Source organism: Oncorhynchus gorbuscha, linkage group LG01 (genome assembly GCF_021184085.1).
Source record: "Oncorhynchus gorbuscha isolate QuinsamMale2020 ecotype Even-year linkage group LG01, OgorEven_v1.0, whole genome shotgun sequence".
NCBI lineage: Eukaryota > Metazoa > Chordata > Actinopteri > Salmoniformes > Salmonidae > Oncorhynchus > Oncorhynchus gorbuscha.
The window spans coordinates 119,530,466-119,550,259 of NC_060173.1; the positions used below are offsets into that span (position 1 = coordinate 119,530,466).

The 19,794-nt window shown below is 46.2% G+C and overlaps 1 protein-coding gene across 1 annotated transcript; it reads right to left on the reverse strand.

The window, feature by feature from the left end:
- Positions 1-17,433: 17,433 nt before the first annotated feature.
- Positions 17,434-18,462, reverse strand: LOC123993282 (extensin-like). The gene has a single exon (XM_046295275.1). It carries the CDS (start codon positions 18,460-18,462, stop codon positions 17,434-17,436), a length of 1,029 nt encoding a protein of 342 aa, XP_046151231.1.
- Between the last annotated feature and the right edge of the window lie 1,332 nt (positions 18,463-19,794).

The window sequence follows — 19,794 nt, forward strand, 5'->3', positions numbered from 1 at the left end:
AATCTGTCATTCTGCCCCTGAACAGGCAGTTAACCCACTGTTCCTAGACCAGTTAACCCACTGTTCCTAGGCCAGTTAACCCACTGTTCCTAGACCAGTTATCCCACTGTTCCTAGACCAGTTATCCCACTGTTCCTAGACCAGTTAACCCACTGTTCCTAGACCAGTTAACCCACTGTTCCTAGGCCAGTTAACCCACTGTTCCTAGACCAGTTAACCCACTGTTCCTAGACCAGTTAACCCACTGTTCCTAGACCAGTTAACCCACTGTTCCTAGACCAGTTAACCCATTTTTCCTAGACCAGTTAACCCATTGTTCCTAGACCAGTTAACCCACTGTTCCTAGGCCAGTTAACCCACTGTTCCTAGACCAGTTAACCCACTGTTCCTAGACCAGTTAACCCACTGTTCCTAGACCAGTTAACCCACTGTTCCTAGACCAGTTAACCCACTGTTCCTAAACCAGTTAACCCACTGTTCCTAGACCAGTTAACCCACTGTTCCTAGACCAGTTAACCCACTGTTCCTAGACCAGTTAACCCACTGTTCCTAAACCAGTTAACCCACTGTTCCTAAACCAGTTAACCCACTGTTCCTAGACCAGTTAACCCACTGTTCCTAGACCAGTTAACCCACTGTTCCTAGACCAGTTAACCCACTGTTCCTAGACCAGTTAACCCACTGTTCCTAAACCAGTTAACCCACTGTTCCTAGACCAGTTAACCCACTGTTCCTCAGCTGTCATTGAAAATAAGAATTTGTTCTTAATTGACTTGCCTAGTTAAATAAAGGTCAAATAAAGAAATGCGCAATGCCAAGCATTGGCTGGAGTGGCATCCATTGGGGAAGGCCCTTTCCTGTATCAGCATGACAATACCCCTATGCACAATGCAAGGTCCATACAGAAATAGTTTGTTGAGATCGGTGTGGAAGAACTTGACTGGCCTGCACAGAGCCCTGACCTCTGCCCCATCGAACACCTTTGAGGATTGAGCCAGGTCTAATCGCCCAACGTCAGTGCCGAACTCACTAATGCTCTTGTGGCTGAATGGAAGCAAGTCCCCGCAGCAATGTTCCAACATCTCGTGGAAAGCCTTCCCAGAAGAGTGGAGGCTGTTATAGCAGCAATGCTCCAACATCTAGTGGAAAGGCTTCCCAGAAGAGTGGAGGCTGTTATAGCAGCAATGTTCCAACATCTAGTGGAAAGCCTTCCCAGAAGAGTGGAGGCTGTTATAGCAGCAATGTTCCAACATCTAGTGGAAAGGCTTCCCAGAAGAGTGGAGGCTGTTATAGCAGCAATGTTCCAACATCTAGTGGAAAGCCTTCCCAGAAGAGTGGAGGATGTTATAGCAGCAAAGAGGTGACCAACTCCATAATAATGTCCATGATTTTGGAATGAGATGTTCGATTAGCAGGGGAGGCCCTCACTCCCTATCCAGTGTCGGTGGTACTTTTCAGCACGGTCCTGATTTTTTAAGCTTATGTTATTGTACCTCAATGGACAGAGTCAGGGTTATCCAGGGCTGTAAAGGAGACCAGGCCATTGACTTACTTCACTGGAAGAACTGGGAGAGAGAACATAGGAGAGAGAGCATAGGAGAGGCAGAGAGAGCATAGGAGAGGGAGAGAGAGCATAGGAGAGGGAGAGAGAGCATAGGAGAGGCAGAGAGAGCATAGGAGAGGGAGAGAGAGCATAGGAGAGGCAGAGAGAGCATAGGAGAGGGAGAGAGAACATAGGAGAGAGAGCATAGGAGAGGCAGAGAGAGCATAGGAGAGGGAGAGAGAGCATATGAGAGAGCATAGGAGAGAGTCCATAGGAGAGGGAGAGAGAGCATAGGAGAGGCAGAGAGAGCATAGGAGAGGGAGAGAGAGCATAGGAGAGGGAGAGAGAGCATAGGAGAGGGAGAGAGAGCATAGGAGAGCGCATAGGAGAGAGAGTCCATAGGAGAGGAAGAGAGAGAATAGGAGAGGGAGAGAGAGCATAGGAGAGGGAGAGAGAGCATAGGAGAGAGAGCATAGGAGAGAGAGTCCATAGGAGAGGAAGAGAGAGCATAGGAGAGGGAGAGAGCATAGGAGAGAGAGAGAGAGCATATGAGAGAGAGCATAGGAGAGGGAGAGAGAGCATAGGAGAGAGAGAGAGAGCATATGAGAGAGCATAGGAGAGGGAGAGAGAGCATAGGAGAGAGAGCATAGGAGAGGGAGAGAGAGCATAGGAGAGAGAGAGCATAGGAGAGGGAGGAGAGAGAGAGAGAGAGAGAGAGAGAGAGAGAGAGAGAGAGAGAGAGAGAGAGAGAGAGAGAGAGAGAGAGAGAGAGAGAGAGCATATGAGAGAGAGAGAGAGCATAGGAGAGAGAGAGAGAGAATAGGAGAGGGAGAGAGAGCATAGGAGACAGAGAGAAATTAAGCCCCTTGAATTGAATTTAATTGAAATAGAGAGAGACAGAGAGAGAGAAAAAAAGTGGTAATATTGCTGTATTACTAAACAGTGCCTTAGTCACCTCGGCCCTTAATACACAACAACAGTTCTTCTAAAAATCTACACTTAGATCAGACTCTGGATGCTCCATAATGGAGTAGTCTGTAGGGATCCACTATCAGACTCTGGATGCTCCATAATGGAGTAGTCTGTAGGGATCCACTATCAGACTCTGGATGCTCCATAATGGAGTAGTCTGTAGGGATCCACTATCAGACTCTGGATGCTCGAACACCATAATGGAGTAGTCTGTATGGATCCACTATCAGACTCTGGATGCTCCATAATGGAGTAGTCTGTACAGATCCACTATCAGACTCTGGATGCTCCATAATGGAGTAGTCTGTACAGATCCACTATCAGACTCTGGATGCTCCATAATGGAGTAGTCTGTACGGATCCTCTATCAGACTCTGGATGCTCCAACACCATAATGGAGTAGTCTGTACAGATCCACTATCAGACTCTGGATGCTCCATAATGGAGTAGTCTGTACAGATCCACTATCAGACTCTGGATGCTCCATAATGGAGTAGTCTGTACAGATCCACTATCAGACTCTGGATGCTCCATAATGGAGTAGTCTGTACAGATCCACTATCAGACTCTGGATGCTCCATAATGGAGTAGTCTGTACGGATCCTCTATCAGACTCTGGATGCCCCAACACCATAATGGAGTAGCCTGTACGGATCCACTATCAGACTCTGGATGCTCCATAATGGAGTAGTCTGTACGGATCCACTATCAGACTCTGGATGCCCCATAATGGAGTAGTCTGTACGGATCCTCTATCAGACTCTGGATGCCCCAACACCATAATGGAGTAGCCTGTACAGATCCACTATCAGACTCTGGATGCCCCAACACCATAATGGAGTAGCCTGTACGGATCCACTATCAGACTCTGGATGCTCCATAATGGAGTAGTCTGTACGGATCCTCTATCAGACTCTGGATGCCCCAACACCATAATGGAGTAGCCTGTACGGATCCACTATCAGACTCTGGATGCCCCATAATGGAGTAGTCTGTACGGATCCTCTATCAGACTCTGGATGCCCCAACACCATAATAACTGTCTGCTTGTTGAAGTTGTCATGCTCATTGCATGTGATTTGTAGCGAATAATTGGCTGAAATAACCTGTGCTGACCTGTGTGCTGTCTGCGGTGGGGATGTTGTTGGCTGTATCTAAACACCAAGTCGCCAGATAAACTGCTTTTCTATCATAATAAATGGAGGCAGAGACACTTCCTGTTTTACTTTGCATACCTGAGTTGACCTGTGCTCCATTAATGTGTTTCTCCTTCTTTCGCTGTGTGTTCTCCACTGGCTTCCAGTTGAAGCTCGCATCCGCTACAAGACCATGGTGCTTGCCTACGGAGCTGTGAGGGGAACGGCACCTCAGTACCTCCAGGCTCTGATCAGGCCCTACACCCAAACAAGGGCACTGCGTTCATCCACCTCTGGCCTGCTCGCCTCCCTACCACTGAGGAAGTACAGTTCCCGCTCAGCCCAGTCAAAACTGTTCGCTGCTCTGGCCCCCCAATGGTGGAACAAACTCCCTCACGACGCCAGGACAGCGGAGTCAATCACCACCTTCCGGAGACACCTGAAACCCCACCTCTTTAAGGAATACCTAGGATAGGATAAAGTAATCCTTCTCACCCCCCCCTTAAAAGATTTAGATGCACTATTGTAAAGTGACTGTTCCACTGGATGTCATAAGGTGAATGCACCAATTTGTAAGTCGCTCTGGATAAGAGCGTCTGCTAAATGACTTAAATGTAAATGTTAAATGTTCTCGTTCACTAAACTGTTGTCTTGACTTTAGCAGAATACAATTATCAACATGACCAGATGCCATCAGAGGTAAATATGAAGGAATCCCACATCTGTTCCCATGCCAGGTAGGTATCAGGGTCAGGGCTATGGGCCCATATTCATAAAGCGTCTCAGAGTGGCAGTGCTGATCTGGGATCAGGTACCCCCTTTCCTTATAATCATATTCATTATGATCTAAAAGGCAAAACTGTTCCTAGATCAGCACTGGCACTCTGAGAAGCTGTCTGAATATAGCAACAGTACACGTGTCAGTGCCAGGTAGGTAAAGGAGCTATCAGGTAGGAATAGGAGCTATCAGGTAGGAATAGGAGCTATCAGGTAGGTAAAGGAATTATCAGGTAGGTATAGGAGCTATCAGGTAGGAATAGGAACTATCAGGTAGGAATAGGAGCTATCAGGTAGGAATAGGAACTATCAGGTAGGTAAAGGAGCTATCAGGTAGGAATAGGAGCTATCAGGTAGGTATAGGAACTATCAGGTAGGTATAGGAATTATCAGGTAGGTATATGAACTATCAGGTAGGAATAGGAACTATCAGGTAGGTATAGGAACTATCAGGTAGGTATAGGAACTATCAGGTAGGTATAGGAACTATCAGGTAGGTATAGGAACTATCAGGTAGGTATAGGAACTATCAGGTAGGTATAGGAACTATCAGGTAGGTATATGAACTATCAGGTAGGAATAGGAGCTATCAGGTAGGTATAGGAATTATCAGGTAGGTATAGGAATTATCAGGTAGGTATAGGAGCTATCAGGTAGGTATATGAGCTATCAGGTAGGTATATAGGAACTATCAGGTAGGTATATAGGAACTATCAGGTAGGTATATAGGAACTATCAGGTAGGTATATAGGAACTATCAGGTAGGTATATAGGAACTATCAGGTAGGTATAGGAACTATCAGGTAGGTATAGGAACTATCAGGTAGGTATATAGGAACTATCAGGTAGGTATATAGGAGCTATCAGGTAGGTATAGGAGCTATCAGGTAGGTATATAGGAACTATCAGGTAGGTATATAGGAACTATCAGGTAGGTATAGGAGCTATCAGGTAGGTATAGGAACTATCAGGTAGGTATATAGGAACTATCAGGTAGGTAAAGGAATTATCAGGTAGGTATAGGAATTATCAGGTAGGTATATAGGAACTATCAGGTAGGTATAGGAACTATCAGGTAGGTATATAGGAACTATCAGGTAGGAATAGGAGCTATCAGGTAGGTATAGGAACTATCAGGTAGGTATATAGGAACTATCAGGTAGGTATAGGAACTATCAGGTAGGTATAGGAGCTATCAGGTAGGTATATAGGAACTATCAGGTAGGTATATAGGAACTATCAGGTAGGTATAGGAACTATCAGGTAGGTATAGGAGCTATCAGGTAGGTATATAGGAACTATCAGGTAGGTATATAGGAACTATCAGGTAGGTATAGGAACTATCAGGTAGGTATAGGAGCTATCAGGTAGGTATAGGAGGTGTCAGAGCTGTGCATTCCTTAACTGGTTCTGTGTCAGTGTTCCTCACAAAGGGAGTGCTGATCTAGGACCAGTATTGTCATTTAGATGATAATGAATGGGATTATAAGGACAGAGAAGAATCTGATCCTAGATCAGCAGTATGAGACGCTGCTTGAATATGGGCCCTGATCTCCTAATTCACCTCATTCTCTGTCCAGACTAGACCAGTCAGACTGACTGATTCCCGGTAACGGCTGTGGGTCTGCTGATGGAGCCTACTGCAGTCAGTGGTCAAAGCCTGTTGCAACATTTATAGTCCATCTCTGTTGTGGCCCAACATGTGTTTACCACAAATGATGTTCCTCTGTCCAAGACCGAGCCTCTTAAAGGGAAACTTCACCACTAAACACTATGTGGAGTGTTTTTACAGTCTCCCTACATAATGATGAGTGATGAGGTGTTTCAGACATAATGATTAGTGATGAGGTGTTTCAGACATAATGATTAGTGATGAGGTGTTTCAGACATAATGATTAGTGATGAGAGGTGTTTCAGACATAATGATTAGTGATGAGGTGTTTCAGACATAATGATTAGTGATGAGAGGTGTTTCAGACATAATGATGAGTGATGAGGTGTTTCAGACATAATGATTAGTGATGAGGTGTTTCAGACATAATGATGAGTGATGAGGTGTTTCAGACATAATGATGAGTGATGAGGTGTTTCAGACATAATGATTAGTGATGAGGTGTTTCAGACATAATGATGAGTGATGAGGTGTTTCAGACATAATGATGAGTGATGAGGTGTTTCAGACATAATGATGAGTGATGAGGTGTTTCAGACATAATGATGAGTGATGAGAGGTGTTTCAGACATAATGATTAGTGATGAGAGGTGTTTCAGACATAATGATTAGTGATGAGGTGTTTCAGACATAATGATGAGTGATGAGAGGTGTTTCAGACATAATGATTAGTGATGAGAGGTGTTTCAGACATAATGATGAGTGATGAGGTGTTTCAGACATAATGATTAGTGATGAGGTGTTTCAGACATAATGATTAGTGATGAGAGGTGTTTCAGACATAATGATTAGTGATGAGAGGTGTTTCAGACATAATGATTAGTGATGAGAGGTGTTTCAGACATAATGATTAGTGATGAGGTGTTTCAGACATAATGATTAGTGATGAGGTGTTTCAGACATAATGATGAGTGATGAGAGGTGTTTCAGACATAATGATTAGTGATGAGAGGTGTTTCAGACATAATGATTAGTGATGAGGTGTTTCAGACATAATGATTAGTGATGAGAGGTGTTTCAGACATAATGATTAGTGATGAGAGGTGTTTCAGACATAATGATTAGTGATGAGGTGTTTCAGACATAATGATTAGTGATGAGGTGTTTCAGACATAATGATGAGTGATGAGAGGTGTTTCAGACATAATGATTAGTGATGAGAGGTGTTTCAGACATAATGATTAGTGATGAGAGGTGTTTCAGACATAATGATTAGTGATGAGGTGTTTCAGACATAATGATGAGTGATGAGAGGTGTTTCAGACATAATGATTAGTGATGAGATGTCATGTTTTGTCTTATTGTCTTGTCATTTTGCTTTTCCCTCTGTTCGTTTTCCCCCTGCTGGTCTTTTTAGGTTCGTTCCCCTTTTTCTCTCTCCCTTCCTCTCTCTCTTCTCTCTATCGTTCCGTTCCTGCTCCCAGCTGTTCCTATTCCCCTAATCAATCATTTAGTCTTCCCACACCTGTTCCCTATCTTTTTCCCTGATTAGAGTCCCTATTTCTCCCCTTGTTTTCCGTTTCTGCCCTGTCGGATCCTTGTCTATTGTTCACCGTGCTGTGTCTGTGTATCGCCCTGTCGTGTCGTGTTTCCCTCAGATGCTGCGTGGTGAGCAGGTGTCTGAGTCTGCTACGTTCAAGTGCCTTCCCGAGGCAACCTGCAGTTCATGATCGAGTCTCCAGTCTGTTCTCGTCATTACGAGTGGAATTATGCTTTATGATTGTAGATTTACTTTACTGGATTAAAGACTCTGTTTTCGCCAAGTCGCTTTTGGGTCCTCATTCACCTGCATAACATGAGAGGTGTTTCAGACATAATGATTAGTGATGAGGTGTTTCAGACATAATGATTAGTGATGAGAGGTGTTTCAGACATAATGATTAGTGATGAGAGGTGTTTCAGACATAATGATTAGTGATGAGAGGTGTTTCAGACATAATGATTAGTGATGAGGTGTTTCAGACATAATGATGAGTGATGAGGTGTTTCAGACATAATGATTAGTGATGAGGTGTTTCAGACAATGATGAGTGATGAGAGGTGTTTCAGACATAATGATTAGTGATGAGGTGTTTCAGACAATGATGAGTGATGAGAGGTGTTTCAGACATAATGATTAGTGATGAGGTGTTTCAGACATAATGATTAGTGATGAGAGGTGTTTCAGACATAATGATTAGTGATGAGGTGTTTCAGACATGATTAGTGATGAGGTGTTTCAGACATAATGATGAGTGATGAGAGGTGTTTCAGACATAATGATGAGTGATGAGAGGTGTTTCAGACATAATGATTAGTGATGAGAGGTGTTTCAGACATAATGATTAGTGATGAGAGGTGTTTCAGACATAATGATGAGTGATGAGGTGTTTCAGACATAATGATGAGTGATGAGGTGTTTCAGACATAATGATTAGTGATGAGAGGTGTTTCAGACATAATGATTAGTGATGAGGTGTTTCAGACATAATGATTAGTGATGAGAGGTGTTTCAGACATAATGATTAGTGATGAGAGGTGTTTCAGACATAATGATGAGTGATGAGGTGTTTCAGACATAATGATTAGTGATGAGGTGTTTCAGACATAATGATTAGTGATGAGAGGTGTTTCAGTAAGAAAATATGCACTCACATAAGTCGCACTGGATAAGAGCGCCTGCTAAATTATTTGATTTGATAAGAGTGTCTGCTACATTACTAAAAAGCTAGCTAGTTGTGTTTGCTATACCAACAATGTACTGTAGTCTAACATTACAGCTAGATAGCTAGTTGTGTTTGCTATACCAACAATGTACTGTAGTCTAACGTCACAACTAGATAGCTAGTTGTGTTTGCTATACCAAAAATGTACTGTAGTCTAACATTACAGCTAGATAGCTAGTTGTGTTTGCTATACCAAAAATGTACTGTAGTCTAACGTCACAACTAGATAGCTAATTAGCTTAGCTAGACTCAGTGCCTCTCATTAGGAGCAAAACTGGAGAGATGTTTTGACGATGATGACAAAGAGTAAAGGAATGACTTTGGCTTGATGACTCAAATTACTTTGAGTAACTATACATGTGTGTTTTAGGTAGCTAGCTAACGTGTGTCTGTGAGATGACTCATATTAGTCTGGGAGTAACTATACCTGTTTAGGAGAGGTGCTGGCTAGCAGAGTGGAACACCTGTTTAGGAGAGGTGCTGGCTAGCAGAGTAGAACACCTGTTTAGGAGAGGTGCTGGCTAGCAGAGTAGAACACCTGTTTAGGAGAGGTGCTGGCTAGCAGAGTAGAACACCTGTTTCGGAGAGGTGCTGGCTAGCAGAGTAGAACACCTGTTTAGGAGATGGCTAGCAGATATACTGTATTCTAGTCATGGTTCATCCTGCTGTCCACTTCATATGTATATACTGTATTCTAGTCATGGTTCATCCTGCTGTCCACTTCATATGTATATACTGTATTCTAGTCATGGTTCATCCTGCTGTCCACTTCATATGTATATACTGTATTCTAGTTCATCCTATATAACTACTGCTGTCCACACATTTTCTATTTGTATACTGTCCCTAATGTTTATACATTCCACCATATGCACTGAGTGTATAAAACATTAAGAACACCTTCCTAATATTGAGTTGCACAAACCATTTTTAATAGAGTCCATCAACACACTGTATAGCCTATATAAATGTTGCGCAACATGAGCTCTCATGAAGTGTTTGATTAGATTTTCTAATCCATTTGTATTGACGTAAAAGGGATTAGTGAGACAATAGAGTGCTGAGTACCAGGCAGGTAGCCAGTTTGGTGGGCTACTAATGACCATCAGCAGCATCAGAGCTGGGAGAAGACGAATTACCGTGACTAAACGGCCACGTGGAATTTGACTGGGGGTGTAGCCACTGGCCACATGTTTAGCAAAAATAAATAAAAATACAAATATTTTTTGGGGGACTTGCCTGTTTTGCATGTTATTTTGGAAGTAATACGTGTCACATATCAGTTTGCAAACAATGTCAAAAATATATATATATATATATCATTAAGTTAATAAAGCCGCATACAAACATTCTTTGTTTTCTTGAGTAAAGCAGCTCCAAAATGCAGGTGATTCAGCCTGACTCAGTGGTTTCTGTGGTGGTGGGGCGAACCAGCAGAAAGTAGTAGCATTGCGCCGTGATTGGCTCAGTGTTCTGTCACTCATGAGGACAGTACGTCATCGCCAAGTTTCAGTGCTTAGTAAAGGTAAACATCCAAAATGTCAGCCCTTTGGGTCCTGCCATTGAGTTATGCTACAAGTGGCCTTCCAAGAAGGCTCAAGGTCATTGGCCACAGATAAAATGACCTCAAATCACGTTATATCTACAGTAGCTTTGATTGGACTGATCATGTCAACATCTTACATTCAAAATCTCAGCTAGCGGTCATCATCATGAATCAAGTCGACAATCTACTGGCAAATCCATTTATAAATCCATTTGATTTGATACTAAGTAGATGTAGACAGGGCTTTATAAATATACATGGGATTGATTGATGCATCCATCCACAGGATGTGTCCCAAATGGCTTCCTGTTCCCTGAGGGCTTCCTGTTCCCTGAGGGCTTCCTGTTCCCTGAGGGCTTCCTTTTCCCTAAGGGCTTCCTGTTCCCTGAGGGCTTCCTGTTCCCTGAGGGCTTCCTGTTCCCTAAGGGCTTCCTGTTCCCTGAGGGCTTCCTGTTCCCTGAGGGCTTCCTGTTCCCTGAGGGCTTCCTGTTCCCTAAGGGCTTCCTGTTCCCTGAGGGCTTCCTGTTCCCTGAGGGCTTCCTGTTCCCTGAGGGCTTCCTGTTCCCTGAGGGCTTCCTGTTCCCTGAGGGCTTCCTGTTCCCTGAGGGCTTCCTGTTCCCTAAGGGCTTCCTGTTCCTTAAGGGCTTCCTGTTCCCAGAGGGCTTCCTGTTCCCAGAGGGCTTCCTGTTCCCAGAGGGCTTCCTGTTCCCAGAGGGCTTCCTGTTCCTTAAGGGCTTCCTGTTCCTTAAGGGCTTCCTGTTCCCAGAGGGCTTCCTGTTCCCTAAGGGCTTCCTGTTCCTTAAGGGCTTCCTGTTCCCAGAGGGCTTCCTGTTCCCTCAGGGCTTCCTGTTCCCTCAGGGATTCCTGTTCCCTGAGGGCTTCCTGTTCCCTAAGAGCTTCCTGTTCCCTCAGGGCTTCCTGTCCCCTCAGGGCTTCCTGTTCCCTCAGGGCTTCCTGTCCCCTCAGGGCTTCCTGTCCCCTCAGGGACCTGGTAAATAATATAGCACTATATAAAGAATACAGTGACATGGTGAACAGACACCCAGCAGTCCATCAGCATGGTAAACAGACACCCATCAGTCCATCAGAATGGTGAACAGACACCCAGCAGTCCATCAGCATGGTGAACAGACACCCATCAGTCCATCAGCATGGTGAACAGACACCCAGCAGTCCATCAGCATGGTGAACAGACACCCATCAGTCCATCAGCATGGTGAACAGACACCCAGCAGTCCATCAGCATGGTGAACAGACACCCAGCTAACAGGCCTCTAAGCGGTTGACTGTCACACGATCTCACCACATTTAGGCCTATTGCATACTTTCACACAGCACATACCGTAACTTCCTCCGTGCTGAGGCATTGGGTTTGCATCCCAAATGTCATCCCTGTGTAGTGCACTACTTTAGACCAGGAACCATGGTAACACTACATAGGGTTCCATTTGGGACGGAGCCACCAGGAACCATTAGGACCAGTCATCCTCTTATTCTCTTCCCATGGTCTGTCCCTCATCAAGGCAACATCCTGTTTACTAAGACCACATATTCTCTCCCACACAGACAGCACAGCCCCCTCAGTCTAATCATAGCCTTTGTAGCATTGTTTTCATCGTACCATGGTAACCAGGAATGAGAGGAAACAGTCATGTACAGGAAATATAAACAACTTTAAACACGTTAAGACTGACCTTATAACCTACAGGATATCCATTCAAGTAGGTCTGAATCATGAGCCACCTGGCTGTGTTATAGGCATTGTTGTGTCTCCCAGAGCTAACTGAGGATCATGAACACAACACTGTGACTACCCTGAGGTCCTGAGAGTCGCCTGTCTGACTGGTAGTTTATAGCTCAGCCAATAAGCTGGGATCATCTCTGAGTCACTGGCCGGTGACCACTCAGTGACTGAGAAGACCACGTCCACCTAACCTGCCTTGTACTGCCCTGCCCTGTACTGCCCTGACCTGTACTGCCTTGACCTGCCCTGTACTGCCTTGACCTGCCCTGCCCTGTACTGCCCTGATCTGCCCTGTACTGCCCTGACCTGACCTGACCTGCCCTGACCTGCCCTGACCTGACCTGACCTGCCCTGACCTGCCCTGTACTGCCTTGACCTGCCCTGCCCTGTACTGCCCTGATCTGCCCTGTACTGCCCTGACCTGCCCTGCCCTGTACTGCTCTGACCTACCCTGCCCTGTACTGCCCTGTACTGCCTTGACCTGCCCTGCCCTGTACTGCCCTGACCTGTCCTGCCCTGTACTGCCCTGTACTGCCCTGACCTACCCTGCCCTGCCCTGCCCTGCCCTGCCCTGCCCTGCCCTGCCCTGCCCTGACCTGCCCTGCCCTGCCCTGCCCTGACCTGCCCTGCCCTGTACTGCCCTGCCCTGCCCTATGCTGCCCTGCCCTGCCCTGTACTGCCCTGTACTGCCCTGCCCTGCCCTGTACTGCCCTGCCCTGACCTGTACTGCCCTGACCTGTCCTGCCCTGTACTGCCCTGCCCTGTACTGCCCTGACCTGCCCTGTACTGCCCTGACCTGCCCTGACCTGCCCTGACCTGCCCTGTACTGCCCTGACCTGCCCTGTACTGCCCTGACCTGCCCTGCCCTGCCCTGCCCTGCCCTGCCCTGCCCTGTACTGCCCTGCCCTGCCCTGCCCTGCCCTGCCCTGCCCTGCCCTGCCCTGCCCTGTACTGCCCTGCCCTGCCCTGCCCTACCCTGCCCTGCCCTGCCCTGACCTGTACTGCCCTGACCTGCCCTGTACTGCCCTGACCTGACCTGTACCACCCTAACCTGTACTGTACTGCCCTAACCTGCCCTGTACTGCCCTAACCTGCCCTGTACTGCCCTAACCTGCCCTGTACTGCCCTGACCTGCCCTGTACTGCCCTAACCTGCCCTGCACTGCCCTGCCCTGACCTGCCCTGTACTGCCCTGACCTGACCTGACCTGCCCTGACCTGTACTGTACCACCCTAACCTGTACTGTACTGCCCTGACCTGCCCTGCACTGCCCTGACCTGCCCTGTACTGCCCTGCCCTGCACTGCCCTGACCTGCCCTGCACTGCCCTGACCTGCCCTGTACTGCCCTGCCCTGACCTGCCCTGTACGTCTGCTAACCATGTGACCAATAACATCTGCTAACCATGTGACCAATAACACCTGCTAACCCTAACACCAACCCTAACCATGTGACCAATAACACCTGCTAACCATGTGACCAATAACACCTGCTAACCATGTGACCAATAACACCTGCTAACCATGTGACCAATAACATCTGCTAACCATGTGACCAATAACATCTGCTAACCATGTGACCAATAACATCTGCTAACCATGTGACCAATAACATCTGCTGACCATGCGACCAATAACATCTACTAACCATGCGACCAATAACACCTGCTAACCATGTGACCAATAACACCTGCTAACCATGTGACCAATAACACCTGCTAACCATGTGACCAATAACATCTGCTGACCATGTGACCAATAACACCTGCTAACCATGTGACCAATAACATCTGCTGACCATGTGACCAATAAAATGTTATTTCATTTGACCTATATATTAGTAGGTGACATGTTAGTCATCTGAGCCGTCCTCCTCTCAGCAGCCTCCATCTTAGTCATCTGAGCCGTCCTCCTCTCAGCAGCCTCCATCTTAGTCATCTGAGCCGTCCTCCTCTCAGCAGCCTCCATCTTAGTCATCTGAGCCGTCCTCCTCTCAGCAGCCTCCATCTTAGTCATCTGAGCCGTCCTCCTCTCAGCAGCCTCCATGTTAGTCATTTAGCAGACATTCTTTTCCAGAACGACTTACAGGAACAGCTAGAGTTCACTGCCTTGCTCAAGGGCACTTCGGCAGATTGTTCACCTACTCGGATCGGGGATTCGAAACCAGCGCCCTTTCGCTGGTACAACGCTCACAACCACTAGGCTACCTGCCGCCTGAACTGCCCCAAACAGCCCTGAACTGCCCCAAACAGCCCTGAACTGCCCCAAACAGCCCTGAACTGCCCCAAACACCCTCTCTGTTTGTCCTGTCTGAGCTTTGAAGTTATTAGAGTATAGCTCTGGTTCATGTTGGAGGTCAGACAGTAATCTGGTCTCTCAGTCACTACTTGGCCAGTAAGATGGATTCAGCTCATCTGACTCACTGGCCAGTGACCATCCAGAGAAGAAAAACATGCTCTATGGTTAGCATAGCATTCCTCTGTAGTACCACTGGGTTCATGATGTTAGCATAGCATTCCTCTGTAGTACCACTGGGTTCATGATGTTAGCATAGCATTCCTCTGTAGTACCACTGGGTTCATGATGTTAGCATAGCACTCCTCTGTAGTACCACTGGGTTCACAGCCCCACAGCCACACAGCCCCACAACCCCACAACCCCACAGCCCAGGCCACACAGCCACACAGCCCAGGCCACACAGCCCAGGCCACACAGCCACACAGCCCAGGCCACACAGCCCAGGCCACACAGCCACACAGGCACACAGCCCCACAGCCCAGGCCACACAGCCCAGGCCACACAGCCCAGGCCCCACAGCCCAGGCCACACAGCCCAGGCCACACAGCCCAGGCCACACAGCCCAGGCCCCACAGCCCAGGCCACACAGCCCAGGCCACACAGCCCAGGCCACACAGCCACACAGCCCAGGCCACACAGCCACACAGCCCAGGCCACACAGCCCAGGCCACACAGCCCAGGCCACACAGCCACACAGCCCAGGCCACACAGCCCAGGCCACACAGCCCAGGCCACACAGCCCAGGCCACACAGCCCAGGCCACACAGCCACACAGCCCAGGCCACACAGCCCAGGCCACACAGCCCAGGCCACACAGCCACACAGCCCAGGCCACACACACTTTATTGACATGGGAAACATATGTTAACATTGTCAAAGCAAGTGAGGTAGATAATATACAAAAGTGAAATAAACAATAAAAATTAACAGTAAACATTACACTCACAGAAGTTCCAAAAGCATAAAGACATTACAAATATCATATTATGTACAGTGCCTTGCGAAAGTATTCGGCCCCCTTGAACTTTGCGACCTTTTGCCACATTTCAGGCTTCAAACATAAAGATATAAAACTGTAGTTTTTTGTGAAGAATCAACAACAAGTGGGACACAATCATGAAGTGGAACGACATTTATTGGATATTTCAAACTTTTTTAACAAATTAAAAACTGAAAAATTGGGCGTGCAAAATTATTCAGCCCCCTTAAGTTAATACTTTGTAGCGCCACCTTTTGCTGCGATTACAGCTGTAAGTCACTTGGGGTATGTCTCTATCAGTTTTGCACATCGAGAGACTGAATTTTTTTCCCATTCCTCCTTGCAAAACAGCTCGAGCTCAGTGAGGTTGGAAGGAGAGCATTTGTGAACAGCAGTTTTCAGTTCTTTCTACAGATTCTCGATTGGATTCAGGCTTGGACTTTGACTTGGCCATTCTAACACCTGGATATGCTTATTTTTGAACCATTCCATTGTAGATTTTGCTTTATGTTTTGGATCATAGTCTTGTTGGAAGACAAATCTCCGTCCCAGTCTCAGGTCTTTTGTACGATAATTTGGTAAAAAGTCCATTAGACATTTGCTCAGTACATTGTTTTCATTGAGAAAATGTACGAGTCTGCTGTTAATGATAATGCGGAGGATTTTCCCAAGGTTGCTGTTGACGCATATTCCATGGTAGTTATTGGGGTCAAATTTGTCTCCAATTTGGTGGATTGGGGTGATCAGTCCTTGGTTACAAATATTGGGGAAGATTCCAGAGCTGAGGATGATGTTAAAGAGTTGAAGCATAGCCAATTGGAATTTGTGGTCTGTGTATTTTATCATTTCATTTACCATAATGAAATGATACCATCAACCCCATAGGTGTTTCTGGGTTGTAGGGTTTGTATTTTGTCCTGTAGTTCATTCAATGTAATTGGAGAATCCAGTGGGTTCTGGTAGTCTTTTATAGTTGATTCTAAGGGTTGTATTTGATCATATATACAGTACTAGTCACACGTTTGGACACACCTACTCAGGGTTTGGACACACCTACTCATTCCAGGGTTTTTCTTTATTTGGACTATTTTCTACATTGTAGAATAATAGTGAAGACATCAAAGTAACTAGTATGGAATCATTTAGTAACCAAAAAAGTGTTAAACAAATCAAAATATTTTTCTTGATGACAGCGTTGCACACTCTTGGTATTCTCTCATCCAGCTTCATGAGGTAGTCACCTGGAATGCATTTCACTTAGCAGGTGTGCCTTGTGAAAAGTTAATTTGTGGAATTTCTGAACCAATCAGTTGTGTTGTGACAAGGTAGGGATGGTATAGGTTTTGAGGAACAGTCTCACAAAATGCTTGCATTCACCCGTAGTATGATGGCAGCATGAAAGTCTTTGACTGATGGCTCTCTGACTGCTTGAGAGTTCTTTATACTTCAGTGTTACATCGCCATCTAGTGATCAATAGGACAAAATACAGTTGTAATTCTTCTGGGGAAGTTCACGTCCCGTCCTGGAGGGTAGAAACACATCTGTTTTTTGTGTCCCACCTGGTCTCCAGGTTAAAGTCCCTGATTAGAAGGAGAGGATGGAAATCGAAAGTGTTTTGGCACCTCAGGACCGACATTGAACAGCCCTGTTCTGCGGTCTCCACCGGGTTGCGAAATTCTGGGAACATTCAATAAATTCCCTGGTTTTCCAGAAATCCTTATTCCAGAAAACCTCCAACCAGGATTTCAGAAAAAAAACTGGGAATTTATGGAAGGAAACCCAGAATTGTACGACCCTAAGTCTACAACACTCATGGGTTTATTATACAGATAGTAGTAGGCCTAATTGTGAAGGGAGACCTTCATGGTGTGCCTGCCATCTCCGTTCAGACAGGAGGAGTATGAGGGTTTCTGTTGATCTTTCATTATACTGGAAACTGTCATTAATCACTTCATCAATTTACAGTTATATGCTTTCATCACTACGCCCTGACCCGGTATTCTTCAGTAGTTGATTGAATGAGAGTAATTGATATCATTTTGTGGTATTATCATTTTTTTCCCTCAATCTCTGATCACAGGTGATGAGCTATACCTGTAACTGAGGGGTGGAGCTTCAGGTATTCTGGGTTTCACAGGTGATGAGCTGTACCTGTAACTGAGGGGTGGAGCTTCAGGTCTTCTGGGTTTCACAGGTGATGAGCTGTACCTGTAACTGAGGGGTGGAGCTTCAGGTCTTCTGGGTTTCACAGGTGATGAGCTGTACCTGTAACTGAGGGGTGGAGCTTCAGGTCTTCTGGGTTTCACAGGTGATGAGCTGTACCTGTAACTGAGGGGTGGAGCTTCAGGTCTCCTGGGTTTCTGGGAGGAGCTGTACCTGTAACTGAGGGGTGGAGCTTCAGGTCTCCTAGGTTTCTGGGAGGAGCTGTACCTGTAAATGCGGGGTGGAGCTTCAGGTCTCCTGGGTTTCTGGGAGGAGCTGTACCTGTAACTGAGGGGTGGAGCTTCAGGTCTCCTAGGTTTCTGGGAGGAGCTGTACCTGTAACTGAGGGGTGGAGCTTCAGGTCTCCTGGGTTTCTGGGAGGAGCTGTACCTGTAACTGAGGGGTGGAGCTTCAGGTCTCCTAGGTTTCTGGGAGGAGCTGTACCTGTAACTGAGGGGTGGAGCTTCAGGTCTCCTGGGTTTCTGGGAGGAGCTGTACCTGTAACTGAGGGGTGGAGCTTCAGGTCTCCTGGGTTTCTGGGAGGAGCTGTACCTGTAACTGAGGGGTGGAGCTTCAGGTCTCCTGGGTTTCTGGGAGGAGCTGTACCTGTAACTGAGGGGTGGAGCTTCAGGTCTCCTAGGTTTCTGGGAGGAGCTGTACCTGTAACTGAGGGGTGGAGCTTCAGGTCTCCTGGGTTTCTGGGAGGAGCTGTACCTGTAACTGAGGGGTGGAGCTTCAGGTCTCCTGGGTTTCTGGGAGGAGCTGTACCTGTAACTGAGGGGTGGAGCTTCAGGTCTCCTAGGTTTCTGGGAGGAGCTGTACCTGTAACTGAGGGGTGGAGCTTCAGGTCTCCTGGGTTTCTGGGAGGAGCCCTCCTTAATGCCACCCATTCTATGATTTCTTAGCTATTTCCAGCCTGAGGACCATGTAAGAACCTATATTAAATCTCCCTTTACTTTAGCCATGATACAATGTGGTTCTGAGATTCATGCAATACAGTCCAGGCAACGGTCTACCTGTGGCACCAAATCTATCAATTGACTTGTTATTTCATGAAAACTAGAGACCTCTATCTAAAAGCTGCAATATGTCACTTTTTGGGTCGACCCCGCCCAAATTCACATAGAAATGTGTGTTGTAGATCTGTCCTTCTCATTGAAAGCAAGTCTAAGAAGCGGTAGATATGTTCTATGTTTGCTATTTCTATTGCTCCCCGTTCTTCATTTTGGGGTCTTTTGTACACCAGCTTCAAACTGTTGAAAATACAAAATGTGTGGTTTTGGAAAAGATATTTCACAGTGGTTTAGATGGTACGATGATTCTGTACATTATACTTGCTTGTTTAGTCACAAACTGACAATTAGGTCGAACGATTACAATTTTAGCAACCAGGAAATAGTGGTTTTCAACATGGTGCATCTTTAACTAATTCACATCTTTAAAACAGATATGTAAATACAATCAGGATGAAATCTCGTATCTGCAAAAATAAAAAAGACAGGCCTTGTACATGTGTTTCCTCAAGCCTAAAGAAAGTCCTTTCATACAAGCGTCATTCCAAAAGCACACAAACCCAGAACAAAACAGCATGTTGACCTGGTGCCATAGTCTCTCCGGGCCATAATACTGTTCCTGAACAGCCTGCTTTGTTCACAGGCCATGTTAACCACAATAGTGATTGTTGCCTTTTACCCTGATTCTCATTTTACACAAGAGTCTGTCCTGTTAGCCGCGACTGCATCAGATGTGATTTCGAGTCACTGTGTTAGAGTTAGGGAGAATAGGAGCAGCTACAATCTCTCAAATGTAGTAAAGTTAGGCCTGCTATAGAGGCATGCTATAGGTATGCTATAGAGGCATGCTATAGGCCTGCTATAGAGGCATGCTATAGAGGCATGCTATAGAGGCATGCTATAGGCCTGCAATAGGTCTGCTATAGAGGCATGCTATAGGCCTGCAATAGAAGCATGCTATAGGTCTGCTATAGAGGCATGCTATAGGCCTGCAATAGAGGCATGCTATAGGTCTGCTATAGAGGCATGCTATAGGCCTGCAATAGAGGCATGCTATAGGTCTGCTATAGAGGCATGCTATAGGCCTGCTATAGAGGCATGCTATAGGCCTGCTATAGAGGCATGCTATAGGCCTGCTATAGAGGCATGCTATAGGTCTGCTATAGAGGCATGCTATAGGCCTGCTATAGAGGCATGCTATAGGCCTGC

Bases quoted from the DNA above. Each gene is read 5' to 3' on its own strand.
- LOC123993282 (XM_046295275.1), bottom strand. From the start codon at position 18,462: ATGGGTGGCATTAAGGAGGGCTCCTCCCAGAAACCCAGGAGACCTGAA.